This window comes from Mus pahari, chromosome 2, assembly GCF_900095145.1.
Source record: "Mus pahari chromosome 2, PAHARI_EIJ_v1.1, whole genome shotgun sequence".
Classification (NCBI taxonomy): domain Eukaryota; kingdom Metazoa; phylum Chordata; class Mammalia; order Rodentia; family Muridae; genus Mus; species Mus pahari.
In genome coordinates this window covers 101,995,976-102,011,864 of record NC_034591.1, presented here as the reverse complement: position 1 = coordinate 102,011,864, position 15,889 = coordinate 101,995,976, and the positions used below count along the sequence as shown (strand labels likewise).

Sequence of the window (15,889 nt, the reverse complement as noted above, 5' to 3'; positions counted from 1 at the left end):
AAGAAATAGTTAAGTGTATTCCCTTCCCTTCTTTCTGGAAGTGTATAGTTAGAATAGTAAGTGAGAGGGGTGGATCAGCATTGAGGCAGAAGAAATTAAGGTTTCCATATGATGAGAGTTTATATTATTTTTTGAGATGTTAATCTTTGCTTGGGTTGATCATTCCTAATTCAAAAATCTCAAGTACGAATGCTCGTAAGGAATGTATGATGACTGTCATAAGTGGAAAATGCCAGGCTGGTCTCATGTTTGTGACCTGTTGTAGTCAAAATACTAAGTCAACAAGACATTGAATAGATTTACCTTCTGGGTATAAGTTATATGTGAAAACATGATGAATTGTGTGTTTGGATTTGAATCTTATATACAAGATAACTCATACAAATATTCCCCCAATTCCTCTAACCAGAAACATTAGGATTCAAGCATTTTAGACAAGGGATTTCATCTCCAGTAGGATTTTATAGTAGTGCTGAGTGACTATTTTAGATTATAGCTATGTAGTTATACTGAAGCTAGCCAGCCTGCCTGTGATTTTTTTTTTCTCCAGTACTATTCAGCTTCTTGGGTTGAGTCATGGAGGAACTGGATAGTTGGATTTATTGAAATCTTGTTTTTCCAGATGAGCTAAATGGAGAGATAGACAGGAGCTGTAATTCAAGTCTTTTATTTTGTGATGACAGTCTGATGGTGTGCCAACTGTTTTTAAGTGAACTAGAAAGCAGCTTTTTTTGGATTTTCCTAAAACAAAACAAAACAAAACAAAACAAAACAAACCCAACACTACAGTCTTTTAATGTGGCGATAGTATAGACTCAGTTGGTGGTTTATGTATGCTGAATATCTAGTTTCTATAGAAGTTTCTTCCGAGTTTGTAATTCTCTTCTCCTCAGAAGTGCTGTAATCTTCATGCCATCTTCTCTTTAAAGGTCTGTCTATGATGGTGAGGAACATGGACGATTCATGGAGAAGCTAGAAACTCGTATCCGCAATCATGACAGAGAAATCGAGAAAATGTGCAACTTTCACTACCAGGGCTTTGTGGACTCCATTACTGAGCTGCTGAAAGTACGAGGAGAAGCCCAGAAACTCAAAGTAAGGAGACACTACTGGATACTTGCTTCTCTGTCCTCTTCTGGGGTTCTGATTAGTACTGGAAGAGCAGGGGCCATACTGCATGGCATGTAAACAGGCAGGAGTGTTCTATTTTCATAGGGCAGATACTGTAGTCCCCACTTTTCCAATAGAGAGTCAAGGTGAAGGTGCATGGACAGTGTGGCAAAACCACAAAACTGATCTGAAGTGATCATTACTAAACAGAGTATGTGTACACTTAGATGTGATCATAGTGTTTTCCTGGCTTAAAAACCCGCATAGCTCCCTCTGTTAGGTTTGAGAGAACACAGTCCAGCATACTTAGTATAGCACTCAAGGTTTTGTTCATCTGGGTCTGCCATGTCTTCCCTCTCATTTCTTGGCTTCGATGATGATGATGATGATGATGATGATGATGATGATTTTGAGATAGGGTCTTCCTATGTATTCTGGCCTCGAACTTTCTCCTTCCACAGCTTCTCAAGTACTAGGATTGCAGGTGTGTCTCACTGTACCTGAGGTGTAGTAAGATTTTTATGAAGTATGAAAGGAATTTATTCCAAAACCCATATAAAGAATACTCTTTTAAGTTGGTTTAGTGCCAAGAGGATTGAGCCAGTGATCAGATACTTAGATTGTCCCTGAAGCCACCAGCTTCTTTGCTGGGATACCTGCCCTGCAGGCTGCCGTTACTTACTTACTTACTTGGAAGGCCAAGGTGAAAAGGCCAGTGGTGGCTGTGGAGTGCTGCCTACAATGTGATTCATGTTCAGGAAAGAGGCAGGTCACCGCAGATCCCTTCTCTTAGATGACTTTGCTTGTTGATCTGAAGACTATCCTCCTAAATTTCTGTTACGTTAAACAGTTTAGATTTTTGCCATTTGCTAAGAAGACTCATCTGCTCTATCATTAATAATAGTTTTATTTTCTTCTCTCTAGTCTTTATACATTTATTTTTCTTGTTGGAATCTAAATTAGAATCCTTAATAGAATTATTTTCTTCATGGGGTTAACTGTATAATAGGTATAAAATTCATCTCAAAGAATATATTGCTAAAAAAAGCAAAGAAACAATTTTATTGAAAGGCTAAGCAAGCTATTAGATACCAAATATATTCTAAAACTGCAATAGTTAAAAAAATCATTTGCCTGCAAAACATTACTTAGACATAAAACCATTAAACTATTAAACTTTGTAACTTCTTTTATTTAATGTGAATTTTTGTGTTTAATTACAGAAATATTGATGTTTGAAATAGAGGTGCTATACTGTTTCCAGCTGTGGGATATTATATAACAGATATATAATGCAATATGTTACATAAAATATCATTACTTATATAAAGTTTTCAATATTTTGAAGTCTCAAACACATTGGATCCTAAGGTTTGTATGATAGAACTTGAGAAACAGAATATTTCCAACATCATCAAATACTTCTCTCTTCTCTGTTTCTTAGTTGCTTTCTCCATCTTAGATGTAACAAGTCTTTTGATTTGTTGCTAATGTGCTGCTTGTCCTCACACAGGCCTCATAGCTCGCTCCCAATCTTGATTATTCTTTTTCTATGCTTCTTAGTCTTGTGCATTGCAAACTTCTCCCACATATTCTTGGGAATCTGCTCCAGGATGGACCAAAGCATACAAGGGATGTAGAATATGGTTTAAGCAAAATGATACAGATTATTGCCTGGAAACTTAGCAATTGCTGACCTTAATTTCTGATTGATACTCACCTTTGTTCTACTTTCTCCCCTACTTTAAATTGGGTCAAGTTACAAATTCTTTCAGATTGGTCTGAATGTTTCTGAAGGAATACCTGACTATATTTTTCCAGTTTGGTATTTTGGCTTCTTGAGACTCCTAACCAGTTCCTCTGAGGGTGAGGGGAATAATTTCTAGCTGTACACCGGTTAAGTTCTGTTCTGGGGGACCCATTTGACCTGGGTGAAGAATGCCGAATTTCTTAACTCTAGAAAGGAGTTTAGAGGTGGAAAAGTTTTAAGTTTTAATCAATCACTTATAACACTAAGTTAATAACATTATAATTTTTGTGATGCTCATTATTTTGTGTTCACAGCATCTCTGTATAAGTATATATACAATGTGTATATGTGCATGCATGTTCATTTTTTTTATATTAGCAGTGTCTTTCTAGACAGTTCTTTTCATTGTAGTATATAGACTAATAATCAGCTAGAATTAAGATAGTTACTATTTTCTTACTGTTGACATAGAGCTAAGAGGCTGAAGAGATGGCTCAGCAGTTAAGAGCATTACCATTGACATAGAGTTGGCTCCTGTGGATTTGTTTTTGGTGATGGTTTGCATGAAATCAATTTGCTAGAATTGATCAGTATTTCTAAGAAAACTTGAAATTAAGCAGAAGAGAATTAAATAGAAAATAAAATGTACTATATCTAGTAAAGATAAACATTGTTTCTTGAAAATTGACACAGTCTGTCTGTCTGTCTGTCTGTCTGTCTGTCTGTCTCTCTCTCTCTCTCTCTCTCTCTCTGTGTGTGTGTGTGTGTGTGTGTGTGTGTGTGACTTTGTTTCTGTCTCTGTGTCTCTGTTCATTTCATATGTCTGTGTATGTGTCTGTGCCTCTCGGTGTGTCTGTTGTGTTTCTCTCTGTATATCTGTTTGTGTCCCCATGTGCCTGTAGTTTCTCTGTGTTTATATCTCTGTGTATATGCCTGTATTCATGAGTCTTAATGTAAAATATGTGTCTATAAGTTTGAAGTTAGAAACTTTGAGAAATGATACAATAAACAAGACTATTTTATTTTAGTATGAATAATAGTGGTGAATGTAGTTGTATTGGAGGTTTTCATTTTGGGAGAACTCCAGAATAGGATAAAAACGTCCAGTTTGTTGAAACCATACTGTTTTTTTTTTTTTTTTTTCCACATTCGTTTCTCTTACTTTGACCTGAGTCCTGTTTTCTAGTGAGAGGCCTTCATTAGAAGCAGCCTTTCTTGTGTTAGCTCTTCAAGAGATTTGAAACAGCTATTGTTTAGGTGTGGGATGAAGAGTGCAGAGTCCAGATATAGTGTGTAGGGTCTCCAAATCACCTTTCCTTTATCTATGGGCTAAAAACAACTTCATTGGTTTTTCATGTGGTATACATTTGGCTCCTTTTTTTTTTTTTTTTAAAAAAAAAAAAACATTTTTAATCATACTGCAGTTTGTCAGTGCCCCTCATGACATCTGACATCTGAATGTCATTCTCATCAGTTGATCTTGTCACCCTACCATCTTCTTTTATTTTAGAGTGGGCATAACAACTTCTGGCTTGTAGGCCAAATTCAGTTTGCCACCCTAAAGTTGTAAATAAAGTTTTATCGAGTCCTAGATATACCAGCACATAACATTTTATTTGTGGCTACAGTTCTGTCAGTGTTGGCTAGTTACCGCAGAGAATTTGTGGCCAGAAAAATAAAATATTTACTGTCTTACTGTAGTGGAAACAGATCGCTGTTTTAGGTGATGCCTTGTTGAATGCTTTAGAGTTGCATTTAGTGACTACATTCTTTCTTGCCTCTCACTGAGCTCACAGTCTATTGGTTAATGGTGGTGTTCACATCTAATGGTCCTAGGATCCTAAGTATATATTGCTTCTTTTCCTCAGATTTTATAAAACATTTTTCTGGAAGAGGTCAGATTTTATTTTATCTTTGAAAGCAGGGGTACAGTCTCTAATCTGCTAGGGATTATATTATCCAGTTATTGTGTATAATTTAAGATAAAAATTTTAAAAAATGTATTTTCTGAAAAACTAGTTTCTTGAGATGATGTTGAATCAAATAAGTATGTAAAACACTCCTTACGATGTCTCTTTCCTTAGCATTTATAGTGTTTGTTATTTTTCCCTCTTTGTGTGTATGTATGCAATGCATGTGTGCACATGTGTTAATAACATTAGCTAGCATTTCTTGATGCTTTAAGGGACATTGTAGGAAATACTGGGTTGAGGTTGCAGTAAAAGTATAAGGAGTGGCAGTCACTAGTAGAAGGTCTGATTGTCTCTGTTTAAGAAGTTTACAAGTAAATATTGTCCATGCTTTGATAATGTCTGAGGTGATAAAGAATTGCTATTCTAAAAATTTGTTTTATGTTAGTGGAAACATCAAGAGTAGATCATTGAAAAGGTCTGTGCTTGTCCCTTTAAATTATAAGTCATAGCTTATTCACTTATTTCGACTGTCTGGTGGTGAAATAGATGAGGTAATAGAAGTATTAGAAGCTGTTATGAATTAATGATCCCAAACTATTTAGTAATTGATTTTGTATCATTAAGATAATAAGTAGTAACAACTTGACTTGTGTTAGAAAGTTGAACTTATTCCTAGCTTTTGCAGGCGTGCCTTGTGAAGTAAGAAGTGTCTGTGTTAACATTTGTGTTCTAGACATTGCACAGAGTAAAGCTCTTTGGATATTTTCCATTTTATTTCTTTCTCCTTTTGGTTTTTCTTGTTTTGTAATTTTTTTCCCTCTTTTCTCTCCAAAGTTAGAATGTGATCTTGAGGGTATGATAATATCTTACTTAGGAATGTACTATCTAAAGTACATTCTAAAGCTTTTCTTTTCCTTTTGCAAAAGGTCATGGAGATGCCTCGTAGAGAAGTTGGTAAGAGCTTAGCTGTAGGTCGAGCAGCTGGATCCCCATGTGCTGGAATGCAGAAAGCACCCAGAGACCTAACACCGGTCTTTGTATCACATTTTGATTTTGTATTACATTTTGATCTTATCCAACTGTTGTCTAAGTGTTAGTTTTTTATGAGTTAAAATTGTCTTTTCTCCACAGAACCAGGTGACGGACACTAATAGGAAACTGCAGCACGAGGGCAAGGAAGTAAGGCAACTTTACCTTCTACACGTCTTTTCTGTTTTGTGCTGAGGGATGTTCTTCACTTTGGGGCTTACAGAATATAAGCAGTGTGTTGGAAGTACTTGGGTGCAGTTGTTACTAATTGTAATGTTTACCTGAATAAAATGAACGCAGCCCTTCTTGGCTGTGTTTAAAAAAAAAAAAGAAATCATTGAATAGTCTGCCATACCTGCTGGAATGTTTCTCCTCCATCTTCACCTGGCTCAGACCTCCACTCTTTTGGTTCTTCTGTTTTCAGTCAGGATCCCAGGTAGCCTAAGCCTGACATGAACTGATCTCCACTTTCCCAATTGTGATTACTGGGAGTATACCGCCGTACCTGGCTTATATTACCCCTGTCTTCTTTTGTATAATGATTTTACTTATTTTATGTCTAATAATATGCCAAATATCTGGATTTTTTTTGAACAGGGTATTACTATGTAGCCTAGAACTCATGAACTTATAACAATCTTCCTGTCTCAGTCTCCAGAGGTTACAGGCACATATTTATATACACCTAGTAGTTTATATATTACCTAGTAGGTAGGATCTTTCCTGAGGACCTTGTTGGAAACTGCAGTCTTCCCTCATTCCCTGTGTTCTTTTTGTTTTTCTCCACTGTGCTCCTGTACCTTTGGTACATATTTTTACTCATGTGGTTGTCTTGTTTGTCTCCCCCCATCAGGATTAGGTCTACTTTAGTAGCAGGTTTGCTTGTTTTCTTCATTGTGCATCCCTTCTGACTTTCTAAACAACAAATGTTACAAAGTGAGTGCTCAACAACTATTTCTTTAAAAAGAAGCATAGTCAATTCTGTTAATTGACAAACTCATCATTTATGCTTTTACAATTTGCACTTATGGTTTAGATCCATTTAATTACTTAATCCAAAGCCAGGACTGCTATTTCCCCTATTTTATTGATGGGGAAACAAGAACAGATTATTTGAAATTTTGTAATAATCCACAAGGCTGAGGTCAAAGTCAACCTTTTCTGACTTGACCTTTTCCTCTTCCATGTCATTCACCTTCATTCTCTTATTCTTTTCACATATTTAAGGGATATAATTTCTAGGTGTGTGTGTGTGTGTGTGTGTGTGTGTGTGTGTGTGTGTGTGTGTGGTGGATCCTGAAAGCAGATTCGGAGATTGTTTTCCATTTCCCACAGCCCATAGTCTACAGATGTAGTTTGTTACGTTTTGAGATCACTGTGGGAAAGAGTAAATTCATCTCCAGTCACCTGGATCTTGTACAAGATTGTATCTTTTCAGTGAGGAGCTTGTTTGTTAAAATGGGACCTCTGGAGATAAGAGCTGCCTCCCTCTAGGAGCCCAGTGGGCACAAGGAAATGTAAATCATGGAGTCTGGTGGGGTCTGGAGAAATGGGCAAATGTCCTGGCTCCCCAAAGCCTTTGTGCTTTAGGGTTCATTTTAAATAGCCCCTTTTTAGATGCATATGCAGTGTGGTAGGAAAGCAGGAAGCTGTGTAGGAGTGCTATACTGAATGAGAAGGGCAGCTCTTAGCTTGCATGGTAGATTAGTACTAGGAAACTGGAATTCTTGGATGAATTGAATGCAGAGTGGGCATATGTAACTGAAAATGTTTATTTACTGTTCTTGGCATAATTCTGTTTTCCTCCCCTTTTGCCAAGCTGGTAATAGCAATGGAGGAGCTGAAGCAGTGTCGACTACAACAGAGAAATATTTCTGCCACTGTGGATAAGCTAATGCTGTGTCTTCCAGGTGAGGAACAGCAAATGGAGTGGGATTCTTGATATAATTCCTTTAGCTGAGTTAGTTATTTATTTCGTTTAATGATGCATGTGACATCTGTTTTTTCTTTCAAGTTCTAGAGATGTACAGCAAACTGAGGGACCAGATGAAAACCAAAAGGTAAGATTTTTTAATTGGTCTTCATTACCAAAATTTTCTTTTATTTACAATACTTAAAAAAGAGATTTATTTTATTATTTGTTTATGTGTCTCTCTCTCTGTGTGTACATCTGTGTTTTTGCTACATGTGTGTGGATACCCACAGAGGCTAGAAGAGGGCATTGGATCCCCTGGAGCTGTAGTTACAGGCCTTTGTGTGTTGTCTGATGTAGGTGCTGGGGTCTGAACTTGGCTCTTCTGTGAGAGCCACAAGTACTCCCAACCACTGTCCTGACTCTCCAGCACCCTCCTTGCATGTTGAGCTGTCTTGAGTCTTTCCTTTACTCCCATAACCTCTTCAGGTTTGAAGAGTGCAGGCATGTAATTTCATTGCCTTTCTTCTTTTTTCTGTTTTGGAGATAAGAGATTGTCAATATGCATGGCTTGATTTTGCTGTTTTTTTAAAAGGTCATGTGTACAATCTGAGTTTTAGTTGAGCTCTTTAGATTTTTTTTTTATGCCTGACACAGTTATCTTTGTATGGCTTTTAGTAATTCATTTTCCGTTTGTTCTCACTGCTACTTGATCTTCTCTGTGTATCTGCTTTCCTCTTTATTAGTTAACTAGATTTTAGGAGACTGTCTAGTTTTCACTAGTGTCTTATAATCCATGCCTCTATATTTGTTTGAAATGCTTTCTTCTAAGCTTACATTTATCTTCTTTAACTAATATTGGATCTTTAAATAATTATGCAAATCATGTATAAGCAAGATCTTTGTAGTAGTAGTGTCTATTCAAATTGAAATGATTTATAGATTTAATTATTATACATGAAATTATCTCACTATACCACATATACATATATATTATTCATCAATTAAAAATTTAAAATTATACATCTGTTTTACCATCCCTTCCTTGGTGTTATTGTTGTAATTACTCTTCTATCAGAATATGACATACTGCCTACAATACAGTTTCAACTTTGCTAAAAACTTTTACATAAAAATGTTTTAAAAGTAAGATTAAAAAATTATTCATTTATTTATATATTTTAAGTGATTCTGACACTTCAGATCCGAATTCTTTACTATGTCTTTTTGAATTAGCAATGATAGTTGTGAATTCTTTAAGAAATGTGGCATTTCTCAAATAGTTTATATAAATAATTGTTGTGTTTTTTCTATACCGTCACTTCCACCATTTTATGTGTATAGCTCAGTGTTGACTTCAAAACGGTGTCCTCATGGCTCCTCTGCAGATCATGTCAGTGATCTAGAACAGAAGCCCGCTCCCATTGTTCTCTCCCTTAGTCTGCACAGCCACTTTCCATTTATCTGTATGTTTGCATATTGTGACTATCATATAAATGGGGCCACACAGTTTGTGCCCATTTATGTTTGACTTCTCCGTTTTACAGTGTTTTTAGCATTCAGCCATGCTTAGGTGTGAATCAGTACTTCACTCTTTTTTTTTGTGCGGGTACTTCTCCACTGGGTGGATGGACTACATTTTATTTTTTTCATCATTTGATGAACAGTGGGGTCATTTTCACTTTTTAAGTATGATGAATAAAGCTATGGATGCTTGTAAATTTTTCTGTGGAAAATGTACTCACTAAGTTCTCTTGGGCAGTAGTGATTTGCAAATCTGATACTTCCAGACCCACCCCCATTTTAAGGCTCCGCTAGGGTCAGCTGTGATAGCTTATGCCTTTAAACACTCAGGAAGCTGAGGAAGGTGGATCTTTGTGAGCTTGAGGCCAGTCTTATCTCTATAGTGAGTTCCAGGCCAGCTGGGGATGCAAGGTGAGACGTTCTACAACAACAACAGCAACAGCAGCAGCTCTGCCAGGCCAAGTACCATCAGCTTTACAGAATATTTAATCTGGTCTGGATGGCTCAGTGGTACTTATGAACCGTGCCTTTTGGCTGTTTAGGATTAGGACATTTCTCTGCCTTTTCTGACCTCCCTAAGTGTTTATCTCATACCTCCTGTCACTCTGTTCTCTGTTCTCTTCTCCTCCCCCCCCCCCCCCCCCCCCCCCCCCCTTTTTTTTTTTTTCTCTGCTCCACTGCTTCTCTCCCCATTTCCTTACCTCACATACCCTTGTCCGGTCTAGTACTCAGCAAAGACTCCAGGCAAGTCCTATGCAGGTTTCCCCTTTTTAGTCTACTATTTGATGCCTTAGCAATGTCAGCAACTCTTTGGGCTTTGAGACTTTTTGCTGTGACCATGATGTAGAGATCACCTTTAGGTAGATAGCCCACCTTGTTTGTTTTCTTCCTTTGAAGTTCAGTTGTCTGCTGCCTGCTGCTCAATGGCTGAAGACAGTTGTCTAGATATTAGACAGGACCTACTTGGTTATAAAGTGTTGCATCATGTCTGTTTCTTGTTAAGCTTTCATGGCTGGAGGCCTTCTTGAGCTGTAAATATTGTTTATACTATTGACTTTTGTGTTTCCTAACATATCTTTGTTAATAATGTTCTTCTATTAGTAAAGCAACTGCTATTTTTCTGTGGTGAAAGCTTATATTTCATATTTTATTGTTATGAATGAGAGGAAAATATTTATAGGTAACTGTGATTCACTTTCAGGGACCTTTTAATAGAATTAAAAAAACATCATCTTGAAAGAGTTCTTCTTATTACAATAGCATTCAACTATTTTATTGGAGGCTCTTCTAGAGCAGCTGTGAGTTGCGACTCTTTTGGGGTCAAACAACCCTTGCACAGAGGTCACCTAAGACCGTTGGAAAACAGATATTTACATTATGATTCATAACAGTAATAAAATTACAGTTAAGAAGTAGCAGTGAAAATAATTTTATGGTTGGCGGTCACCACAATGTAAGGGTGGCAGCATTAGGAAGGCTGAGAGCCACTGTCCTAGAAGGAAAAGAGGAGAGTGAGCGCAATGAAAATGAAGTGGAGGAACTGGCTTCTCAGGGTTTTTTTTCTTTTTAAAGACAATGTTTTTACTATGCAGCTTTGGCTAGGTTCAAACACTCTGTGATCCTACTACTTTTGTCACCTGATTAAAGGTATGTGTTACTACCACACTTGGCCTCATTAGTTAATTTATTTTTACATTTTGTAAGATTTAATTTTTTTTTTTAAGTTTTTGATTTTGTGTATATGTGTGTATGAGTTGTGTGTATGTGTATTAATGCATTTGGGTATAGGTACCCCCAGAGTTTAGAAGAGGGTGTCAGATCCCCTGGAACTGGAGTCCTGTATGGTTGTGAGCTGCCAGATATAGGTGCTGGGATCCAGAGTGCTCTTTGTTTGTTGGTTTCTTTGTTTGTTTGTTTGAGACAGGGTTTCTCTGTGTAGCCCTTGCTGTCCTGGAATTTATCCTGTAGATCAGGCTGGCCTCAAATTCAGAGATCTGCCTGCCTCTGCCTGAGTGCTGGGATTAAAGGTGTGTGCCACCACTGCCTGGCTCCAAAGTACTCTAACAATGAGTCATCTCCAGTCCCCAGTTGTTTTAAATGACTGTTTCATTTGAATATATTACCATATGTGGTATATATACTTGTCAGTGTGAGTGCATATTACATGTAGGCAGGTATATATATGCATATATGTATATCTATCTACACACACACACACACACACACACACACACACACACATGTTTGTGGTGGCCAGAATTGTTTTTTTTTTTTTTTTTTTTAATCACATCACTCTCTACCTTTATTTTTTGAGATAAGGTCTGCCAATGAACTTCAGGGACCCACCTATCTGCACCTCACAGAACTGGGGTTCTAGGACTATCCACCACTTTGGGCTTTTTATGTGGGATGGGGAGCCAAACTCAGATCTTTATGCCTATGCAGCATTATTTACTGACTGAGCCATCTCCACATCCTTCATTCAGTTTTTAAAAACTTAATTTTATGTGTGTGTGTCTAAGTGCATATACGTGTACCTTTAAAATGGAGTTGCAGACAGTTGTGAACTGCATGGGTGCTGGGAATAGAACCTGGGTCCTCTGCAAGAAGAGTAGGCATTCCTAACTGCTGAGTCACCTAACAGCCCTTTGCATTCAGTTTTAATGAAGTACAGGTTGATAAAGGTAATAACAACATCCTGTATGAGATTTCCATGGACTCTATAAGTGGGATTGTATGTGTGTATGTTAAATATTTAATTGGCTGCTGTTGGTTAGTTGTTTATCTGTCTGTGATATCAAACACTTTAGAAATTTAGAAATTGATCTATTATGTTTGGAACATAAGCTTGCTAGGAGAAAAGGGACAGTGGTTACTTGTTGCTGTTACTTGTTGCTAGGAATAATTGGGTTTTGTATTAATTAGCCTTGAAAAAGAATGTGGTTCTATTTGACAGAGTTCTTGGATAGAACTAAACCCCAGAATGTATTTATCTTGGTGGTTCAATTTCTATTAATGCAGTTCTTGGTACCTAGTTGAGTCGTTGCTATTCTGCATTTGCTAAATCATATAAAATTGTAATAAAAATATTTTAGAGTCTAAAATTTTAATGAAAACAACTATTTCAGATTTATATTTGTACTTTTATTTCTAAGTTTAAGATGAACAAACCTCTCTTTTCTCCATCTGCATGGACTAAGAGTTTAATTCTTAGAACCTACGAGAAAGAACCAAAAAAAAAAAAAAAAAAAACCTCAAAAACCTAATAAACAAAAAAAGAAACAAGTCTGTAGTCTTGATGTTTGTTTTTGAGTGTTGAGTCAAGAATCGCTCAAGTGTCTGCTATAAAGAGACTGTGTCCAAACTAGACCTGTGTATCTGTTTCATCTATGGAAGGAATGAGTTTTCCCTTTCTAAACAGATGGAACATGTTAAAATTAGGGAATTTTAAAGTCTAAAGAGGAAAATTATGAATATTTTGCTGTCTAAAGAAAAAACACTATGAGTCTAACTTTTGTGTTTGTTCCTAGTTATTTATTTGAACTTTTTTGTCTATGATTTGTATTTGATGCTAGATATCTATGATTTATGAATAAATTATGCATAGTTATACTTTCTTTTGAAGACAGAGTCTGACCTGTAGCTTACTATATAGTCCAGGCCTTGAATTCATGTTGATCCTCCTGCTTCAGCCTCTCAAGTGCTTTGATTACGGCAAGAGCCACTGTGTGTGGCTTTACATATCCGATGATTGTATTTGTAAGGTCCGTTTGTTTTTAAATTAGTACACCATCTGGGAAACATTGCAGCATCAGCATCATTCATGAAAAGGATAAATCAAACCCCCATCTCAGCTCTTTGCTCTAAAAAATCTGTTTAGCACATTATTCAGAGGTAGAGGATTTGTGAGCCAGACACCAAACTAAAGAGAACCAATGCTGTCTTTGATCTTAGGCAAAAGCCTGAGAAGTGTTTGTTATTTTCAAATGTTTTGTATTCAATAATATTGTAGATATTTTAATCAGTTTATTGATACATGAATGTATCATAATATATTTAGCCAGTCAGCTCCTTCTTATTTAATACCTATTTTACTTTAATTAGTCTACAATTCAAGAGGCTTATATAGTTTTGACAATTAACTTCTTTTGAAGTCATGCAGGCAGAAAGGATACCTTGAGAAGGGATGGAGAGGTGTTCAGGTGTAGAGGTAAGTGAAGGAAACAGCAGTGGGGCATGTGCAATGAGAGCAGTGGGGCATGTGGTATGAGAGCAGTGGGCATGTGGTATGAGAGCAGGAGGCTGCACAGTTGAAGTTGAGACCCAGGGGCAACGGGGAAGGCAGCAGGGAAGGATGGACAAGAGCCAAGTGATGGCATTCAGGGAGATGCCATAATGAAACTTTGTTCTGACTTAAACGGAATAAAGAGGGAGTAAACCTGTAAAGACTTCTAAATATATACACAGGATAGTAATACAAAGCAGTTTCCTTCTTTTTGTTTTTGAGACACAGTCTCATCATTTAACTCTAGCTGGCCTGGCAGTTCTCTGTGTATACCAGGCTGGTCTCAAACTTACAGAGAACCTCCTGGCCTCTGCCTTCTAGTATGAAAGGCATATGCCACTAAATCTGTCTTATCTGTCCCTCCCCTTTTCTTGGCAATAGTTCATTATATAGTCCAGGCTGGCCCCCAAACTTGTGATGTTTTTCTTACCTCTGCTGTTTGAGTGCTATAATTATCGGTGAATGCTACCATGTCTAGTTTTTGTGTCAAAAAATGTTATGCATGTGCATAAATTTTTGGAGACAGATCGTTAGACAGCCTAGACTTAGAACTCTTCATCTTCCTGCTTCTGCCTCCCAAATTCTGGGATTATGACATGTGTCAGCACACTCAGCTTGTTGTTTTTAGTTGGTTTATGAATCTTAGTATGCCTATAGAAACTTTCTTAGGTGTCATATGAATAGTATCCATTCTTTATTATGTCTCTCTGAATTGCCAGAATTACTCATTTTCTTCAAGACATATTAATAGAGTCAGGTCATGGATCAGAGACCTCACTTAAAGAATTAAAGCCACTGGAGACAAACAAATGTAAGCAAAACACCTCCAAGTGTAGTTGTGGGTAAGGACCTCCTTAACAAGATTCCAGAACTCAGGGAACAATTGCAAGAATTCACAAATAGGACTACATAAAGTTAAAGAAACTTCTGTATGGAAAAAAAAGCAAACAACAGAATGAAGAGACACCCACAGAATGTAATAGAATCCTTGCCAACTGTATATTGGATAGGTGAGTAATATCTAGATGCGACAAAGGACTGAAAAAAATTAAAAACCAAATGAACAGATCATCTAGTCAGTAAATAGGAAAATGAACCAAATAAACAGTTCTTCAAAAAGGAAAACCAAGTGCCTAAAAATTTTTGAGAAGGATGATCAACATCTTTAGCCACCAGGAAAATGTAAACTAAACCTATGCAGAGATTCCATCCCTGGGGGCCAGTGAGATAGATGTTCATTGGGTAAAGGTGCCTATCAGACAGGATTACTGCAAGTTCTCAACCCCCCAACATGTGCCTATAACTGCGGTCTCCCCACATAAGCTAAATAAATAAAGAAAGAAAGAAAAAAAGAAAGAAAGAAAAAAGAAAGTTTTAAAATAACAGAAACAAAACAAAAAGAAATCCCATCTCTGTCGTACCCTAGTTAGAATAGACGTTATCCAAGAAGGAAAAAGACAGAAAATGCTAGTGATGTGGGAAAAGGACATATATGAAGTAAAGACCCTCATGAAGATATAAGCACTGTGGAAAACAGTTTGAAGATCCCTCAGAAGGCTAACTATATAATAAAACTATCATATTATCAAGCTATATCTCTCCTGGGTATATACCTGAAGGATACTAAATCAGCACACCACAGAGTGAACCACACCACAGAGGTACTTCCATATCATGCTCAATTATGTACTTAATCATGATAGCCAAGGTATAAAACCAACCTTAGCACCCATTACCAGATGAATGGATAAAGAAAATGTGGTTAATATACACAATTCACCCATAAAGAAAAATGAAATTAGGACATTTGCTGGAAAATGTAGCATGGAGAGATCATTATGTTAGATTAAATAAGTTAGACAAACATTGCAGGCTTTTTCTCATGTACAAGCTAGCTTGTAATTTAAGTATATGTATGAATAAGGTATAATGATATATGAAAATTCTACAAACCCTTTTATTTTTGTATTATGCATTAAAATGCAAGAATAAATCTAGATTAGACAAATACTTTATATACTAATTAGTATTATATAATAAACATATATATGACATGGTAACAGAAGATGACCAAAGGAGGAGGAAGGTATAAAAACAGTGAGGAGGAAAAAACAAAGGGTAATGGGGAAATTAAATGCAAGCAAGCCATGATTTCTCTTATGTGCAGAAACTAGATTTAACTGCACACATTAGTATTCTTCCCCATACAAACGCCATGGCAACCAAAGGAGACTGAGGGGAAGAAGGTGATTACTGAAAAGTAAGGAGGAAGGAAGGAGGAATGAAGGAGGAAGGAAGGAGGAAGGAGGAAGGAAGGAGGAAGGAAGGAGGAAGGAAGGAAGAAGGAAGGAGGAAGGAAGGAGGAA

At 36.8% G+C, this 15,889-nt stretch overlaps 1 protein-coding gene across 1 annotated transcript in view; it reads left to right on the top strand.

Moving 5' to 3' along the window:
• Exoc6b (exocyst complex component 6B) overlaps positions 1–15,889 on the top strand; it is a 425,980-nt gene that overhangs the window by 58,215 nt on the left and 351,876 nt on the right. Inside the window, exons 2-5 of the mRNA XM_021190223.1 lie at positions 930–1,095; positions 5,905–5,952; positions 7,622–7,712; positions 7,817–7,862. Coding sequence (XP_021045882.1) covers positions 930–1,095; positions 5,905–5,952; positions 7,622–7,712; positions 7,817–7,862 — 351 coding nt within the window. The remainder of the gene's footprint in view (positions 1–929; positions 1,096–5,904; positions 5,953–7,621; positions 7,713–7,816; positions 7,863–15,889) is intronic.